The following is a 6,882-nucleotide window of genomic DNA, read 5'->3' as shown; positions in this document are numbered from 1 at the left end:
CTGTGAAATTAGGTGATTAACTAGTTGTTACTTAACCTTCTAATTTCTGTATAAGTCTAATTACATGAAATAGAAGTTGGGGTTTTGATTTTTTACTTTGCTTTTCTGTTTGGAGTGTCATTGTAACTACTGTATTGTAAATGATGGAAAATAATTGCATATGTTAAAAAAATAAATTGTGTTATATTCAAAAAAAAAGAAAACAAACTGAGGGCTGAAGAGGGAGGGAGGAAGGGGAAGGGAGTCATGGAGAGGGGCACTTGTGGGGAAGAGCACTGGGTGTTATATGGAAACCAGCTTGGTAATAAACTATTTAATTAACTAAAAAAAAAAAAAGAATATCGCCATTTAGGGGTGCCTGGGAAGCTCAGTCAGTTAAGTGTTAGACCAGCTCAGGTCATGATCTCACGATTCATGAGTTTAAGACCCATGTTGGGCTCTGTGCTGACAGCTCAGAGTCTGAAACCTGCTTCAGATTCTGTGTGTCCCTCTCTCTATGCCCCTCCCCAGCACGTGCTCTGTATCTCTCTCAAAAATAAACATTTAACGGGGCGCCTGGGTGGCTCAGTCGGTTAAGCCTCCGACTTCGGCTCAGGTCAGATCTCACGTTCGTGGGTTCGAGCCCCGCGTCGGGCTCTGTGCTGACTGCTAGCTCAGAGCCTGGAGCCTGCTTCCGGTTCTGTGTCTCCTTCTCTTTCTGACCCTCCCCCTCTCATGCTCTGTCTCTCACTGTAATAAAATAAATAAAACATTAAAAAAATTTTTTAATAAAAAAATAAAAATAAACATTTAAAAAAAACAAACCTCTAAAAAAAAAGAATATCACCATTTACTAGTGGTTTGAAAGAACTATTTTTCTTTTTTTCAATTCCTAGTTTATTAAGTTTTACATAAAATGGTATTAAACATTATCAACTGCCTTTTAGGTATCTTTGATTTCAGAGGTCTTTTCACATTTCCCCGGATCACTGGCTATGTTCCAATTAGTGGAGTTTAACACAAGTCCAACTGCAAAATACACATTTACTTGAATTTTAAATAAAAATTCCCCACAAAACTAGTTTTTTGAAAAAAAGAATATTAGTGCCAGTATTCTAATGTCTAGTGCCACAGTAGACAAAATTCAAATAAAAATGCTTACTCAATATAATGCATCTTTCCAATAAAAAAAGGAAATGCTATAATCAAAATTCTTAAATTTATCACATATGCATCATTGATTAGAAAAAATTAAAGGCATTGTACCCTATACATAGGAGGGGTTCAGGAAATATCAAGTAAATAAATGTTCAAATATCCTCTAAGTACATGGCATTTGGTTCTCTAAGACCTTCATGCAAATATCTCTCTCTACCTGGGATACCCCCATCCAACTGGAAACCTCCAAAGTGTCTGTCACTGACCACTCAGCTTAAGGATTATCTGTTCCAAGAAGCCCTTCCAAGGTCCGCACCTCAGTTTGAGACAGATGTCCCTCCTCTCTACTCTCACAGAGCACCAGTGTATACTTTCATTATGTCACCTGTCAACTGCTAATAAGTCTGCCTTTCTCCCTTATCAGTCTCTGCTCTCCTTTCTAGATAGATGTTTCTCCTATCTCCTTAGCATACGTAGTGTTACGCCTAGCAAATACATACGGAGGAAATGCTCTAGAGGGATGAATAACCAGAGACTTAACTCCAGATCCAAACCAGTTCTGTGATCACAGGCAAATCACTTACCTACATCTATGAATCTCAGATTTTCTTTATAAAGTTTAATATCTCATCTACTTACTTCACAGGATTGATGTGAGAATCAAGAAAGAATTTTTTGTATCGCACTACAATTTTGCAGATGCTTTCAAAATAGTAACTACATTGCACTACAATAAAAACCATGAAAACTAGTCATAAATCTCTCATGAAAGCTGCATTTACATCTATAAAACCCATTTTGGCTTTAAAACAAATGTAGTAAATTATTTTTCTACGAAGTATCAGTTAACAAATGTCCTCTGCACTTTCTTATTTCGGCACTATGCACACACACTAAAGGCAATTCCTAAGAGCTCAAGCGAGCCAGAAAAACAAAACCAAGGAAATTCAAGAAAATAAACAAATAAAGCACTCTTTGGGTTTATTGTTCAAAAGAATGTGACATTAATATTAAAAGAATACTAAATTTTTTCATTATGCTGTCTCTAAAATCAAAATACATCCTACATTTTATATCTTTTCATGCACACACAAAAAATGGAAATAAACAACCTTTAAAATTCATTCACAATTTAAATTTTTTTAAATTCATTCACAATGAAGTGAACAAAGAAAAGCACAGAAGATATGGATTATACAATTTTCAAGAATGTAAAAAAATACATTTTATTTTGAGAAAGAGAGAGAGGGAGCACTCGTGTGCATGAGTATAGAGACAGCAGGGGGAGAGAGAGAGAGAGAGAGAGAGAGAGAGAGAGAATATGAATCCCAAGCAGCATTCACTGTCAGCACAGAGCCAATCTCATGAACTGTGAGATCATGACCTGAGCCAAAAACAAGAGTTGTACGCATAACCAAGTGCACCAATGAGGCACCCCAATACATTTTTTAAAAATACATTTTTTGAATGTTATGTGTCCTTCTTTAGGGGGAGAGGGAGTTATGCAGCCTCGAACATGGTCCCTGTCACCCATTGGTCCCAACTACAATGTTCAGATGTGACTTCGTTAATCTGGGGCCTACCAGCTCTACATATTCTGCGTGCTGGATGTGTTTATAAACGTAAAATTGCTGTTGACATTGTAGAGGCTGTGTGCTGGTCCTGTTGACTTATGATTACCCACAAATAAATATTTACATGTTGAGAAAGAAACAGAAAAATAAAAAATAAACATGCTGTATCCTCTCACAGACCTGGAGATTTGTAATATATGTACCCAAGTAACAGTCCTGTCTGAAGAGACGGAATGGGGGCTTAGGGAACTTGTACTTTCCCCTTACACCATTCTGCACAGTCTGAATTTTTGACTATTCAGAAAGTGTCTCCAAGATTTTTTATATTAAAAGTATGTATAGCATTCTCATTAATATATAAAGAAAAACTATATAATGGGTATTATAAAAGCACAGGAAAAAAGGTATATTCAAATTTAATATGGATTGCTTAAGGAGGGGGATGGAGGGTGGGGAAAGGATGAAGACAGAGACTCATTATTCCGTGTATTTGTGTGCTGTTGCTATATTTTAAAATAATATGTTCCAGTATTGCTGTTATAATTTTAAATAACAGAAAATGTGTCTGCAACATCAAATTTTCTGGTCTGTAATGTAACTTGCTAAATTCATGCAGTTAGAGCTAAGACTCTTACTGATAAGGTTAGCACAGAAGTATGATCGACATTACATATGCATTTAATATCCTCTCAAAAATTTAGGGTTGGGTACCTTAAGCAAAAGGCCAGTAACTGAAATTTTTTTTTGGACAAGTGTTCAGCATTTCTTTAAATTATTTTCAATTTGCACACTGTTTTCAAAATAACTTCACCTGCAGTTACTAACCTACAAAAAGTCCATCCTCATTCTAGTTTGTTCACCTTCCAATTTATTTTCTAGCAAGTAACCTCACTGTCTCGAATCAGAAGATTAGGCCGTATTTACAGGCATCTACAGAAAATACTTCCTGTTACTATTTGAGACGGGGGGGGGGGAATCACTCTTTATGCCGAGATCTATAAAATCAATAAATATATTTTTTATTCTAAAGGTCTAATACACAATTTGGCAGCTTATCCAATAACCTAAATAGGACTGAATATAGATGTTTACAATGAAGCAACTGTAATATCCAAAAACATATTTCAAAATTTCTCATCAAGCAATAAAATGTAACATTTATGGTATTATAATATGTTGACTTTAAGAAGCAACATGGTTGAATAAAAAAAAATTTTAAGTTCTGAAATAGAAGTCTAATGATGTAGGTTCTGAATCACTCTTATCACTAATTTGTTGTGTGACCTACCTTTGGCAAGTCACTTCTACCTCTTTGAACCTCAGTTTCCCCATCTGTATAATGGAAAGGAGAATGCTTAGACTAAGTTCTAATTTTTCAGGGTCTCTATTTCCTTAGAAAAGCTGATAAAAGCTATAAACCCTATTACCAAAAGACGTATGTTTGCGTCAAAAAATTTGTTTACAATTTCCTTCTGATATCCACTGCAGACTCTCTAAGACCTGTGTACTAAAGATGTCTTGAGATTATTCTGCACACTAAAATTCTACGCCAATTTTCATAAAAGAAATCTATGGACTTCCAAATGAAAAAACTAAACAAAATGATTGTGAAAGACACCACTAATTACTTTGAATCCCAAAACATAGTAACACCTAAAATATATAGCAATTTCCTTTAAGCAATATTTCTTCAGATGAATAAATGCTAAAATCAATCATTCTTTTAAAAGATATCTTTATGCTTAATAATAGAAGACTTAACAATCTTAACTATTCCCAAGTGAATTAATATATTAGCTTTCTAGTCCCACTTCCCTTTAGGTTAAGAGCCACAAACTGGTAACAGAGAGACCTGAGTTGAAGTTCCCACTCTACCACTTTCCTTGCAAATTTGGGTAAGTTACTTAGTATCTCCATGTTTGATTGAGTCTCTTAGTCTATAAAAGGAAAATGAAAGTAATAATAACCACCTCATAGTTCATAATGACTAAATAAAGGAACATACGTAAACGTAAAGTGCTTGTCATAGTGCCTTGCACACAGTAAGCACTTCATAAATGTCAACTGTTATTACGAGTAATCAATTGGAATACAGCCTTCATATTGAGAAGTAATGTGGTAATTATTACTCTTTCACATTTGTGAATAGTAAGTGGAAGCTTCCAAAAACAAATTTCCTAATTTTAAAAACTTTTTTTCCCAATACTTTTCTCTAAAAAGATTAAAAAGTATGTAAACAGATGTCTACACAACACATATAAGACATGGTGAGATACCGTAGAAAGAGACCCAACTTTAGAGCCAGACAGATCTGAGATCTGAACCTAAATCACCAACTTAGTAATAATGTAACCCGTGCCACTTAAACCTTCTCTCTCAACCCTCTAAAGCTGTTGCAAGGATTAATAGAGGATGTAAAGCATCAAACACAGTATCTGGCATGTAATACACACTCAGTAAACAGTACTTACTACTATTCTTCTCTGCTACTCCGTTACAGATGATAAAACTAGCTCTGCCAAGGAAGAGGGAAGGTGGGAAGGTACTGGGAAACACAAATGCTAGCTAATATTCAGGCCAGTGATGAAAGACACTAATTTTATATTATCAATGTAAGAACTATCTTATCAAGGTGTTTTGGGGTCACATACTTCCTCCAGAGACTAATAAAAATAGAGTCCCTGGCTCCTAGAAAGTTTTCAGATATTTCAGGAAACACCATGTCAGGGATTTTAAGAACCTTGCATTAGGGGGAATACTAGCTAGTTTTTTTTCTGGACTTAAAACTTGCAAGAGTCTGAAAACTTTATCTACTCAGTTTTGTGACTAAAAGATTCACTTAGCTTTGCTCATAACGAAGCAAATATATCCTACTTTTATAAGACTCCTCAATTTCATTACCTAAATTTCAGGAGCTATCTGGTGTTGTGTGTGAAAACAGAACTTGGTAAATGGAACCACAAACTATGCTGGAATTAGTTCAAATCCTTGTGTTCGAACACACAATCCAAGCACTGAACCAAAGGAGAAAAAGTCCAAGAAATGAACGAAGCTAGCTGTATTAGATTCTTAGAAAGACTGGATCAATTCAAGCAATCTACCCAGACTCTAACTTCCAACAAACATCTACAAACACGTAAATAGAAATTTATAAAAACAAAACTAAGCCAAAAAATACAAACGCAGTTTAGGAGTAACTGAATATAGTTTACCCTTAATTCTACTCCCTGCGTGGAATGTATTTTTTAAATCCCATTACTCAGCCTCCTCAAAGTCCCTGCGTAAATAACTTACTCATCAAACTGTTCACTATGCAATGTTAAGAATGAAGCCAACGAGCACCTTAGGTGCAGCTCTCCTTAATGTGTGACCCACAGGGAGCTTGGTACTTTATAATAAAGTTTTGCCCCAATGACCTTGGTCCCAAAGATTCCCCTCCCTCCTGGTCCTTCCACGTGCTGCCGGCTGCGGTAACCCAGAGGTGGCTGCAGGTCGGAGGAAGCGCTTGAGGACCCGAATGCTCGGAGGAAGCAAGCGTCGCTAACAGCAACTGAGCTGGACCATCCCCACATTTCTGGCACCAGCTCCCTGGCGGCGGACACACCGCCTCCCACCAAAGCCCTGAGGGGATGAGCCGGACCTTGCTTCCCCACGCCTAGCTCTCGCCCCAGTCTGTGGGGCAGGGTGTACGGTGAAGACCGTGGCACAGGAAACCCCCTTTCCTACAGCACCATATCCTGTCGCCGGCTGCGGTGCCAGACACCTGGGGGATGAGGGCAGCCCCAAGAAGAAGGGGGAACGGAGGCAAGAGGAAAGTAGGATGGAGAATCCTGCGCCACGCCACCGCCACCTCCTCCACTTCCAGGGCTCCCTGCAGGCCCTGGCTGGTCGCCGGCCCAGCGGGCGGGAAGGCCTGGCACGGCAAGGCCGGCCAGAGGCCCGCAGATGCTGGGGTGCGGGGGTCACGGCGTACTCACCATCAGAACTTTGGCCGCGTTCTCCAGCTGAGCGATCACTTCTGGAGGCCCCAGCGCCGCCGCCATCATGGTCTCTCTTCAATGACGCGCCATGCGCTGCATTATGGGAGCGGGCGCCGCGGCCGGCCAATCGCCGCAGCGACCCCGGAGCCTCACGCGCTCCCAGAGGCCGCCGCAGTCGCGGTTGATGCCGG

At 38.8% G+C, this 6,882-nt stretch overlaps 1 protein-coding gene across 5 annotated transcripts in view; it reads right to left on the bottom strand.

The window, feature by feature from the left end:
* XPO4 (exportin 4) overlaps positions 1–6,826 on the bottom strand; it is a 125,317-nt gene extending 118,491 nt beyond the window's left edge. For 2 of the 5 annotated variants that reach the window (XR_003907742.1, XM_029936984.1), the window contains exon 1: positions 6,689–6,825. Coding sequence is in view for 3 of the 5 variants with exons in the window: in XM_029936984.1 (XP_029792844.1) it covers positions 6,689–6,757 (69 nt within the window). In the remaining 2 variants the exon portion in view is untranslated. Of the gene's footprint in view, positions 1–3,999; positions 4,044–6,688 lie in introns of all 5 variants that reach the window. The other 3 variants (XM_029936978.1, XM_029936983.1, XM_029936977.1) reach the window with 3 other exon arrangements.
* Between the last annotated feature and the right edge of the window lie 56 nt (positions 6,827–6,882).

This window comes from Suricata suricatta, chromosome 4 (genome assembly GCF_006229205.1).
Source record: "Suricata suricatta isolate VVHF042 chromosome 4, meerkat_22Aug2017_6uvM2_HiC, whole genome shotgun sequence".
NCBI classification, from domain to species: domain Eukaryota; kingdom Metazoa; phylum Chordata; class Mammalia; order Carnivora; family Herpestidae; genus Suricata; species Suricata suricatta.
This window is presented reverse-complemented; position numbering and strand designations above follow the sequence as displayed.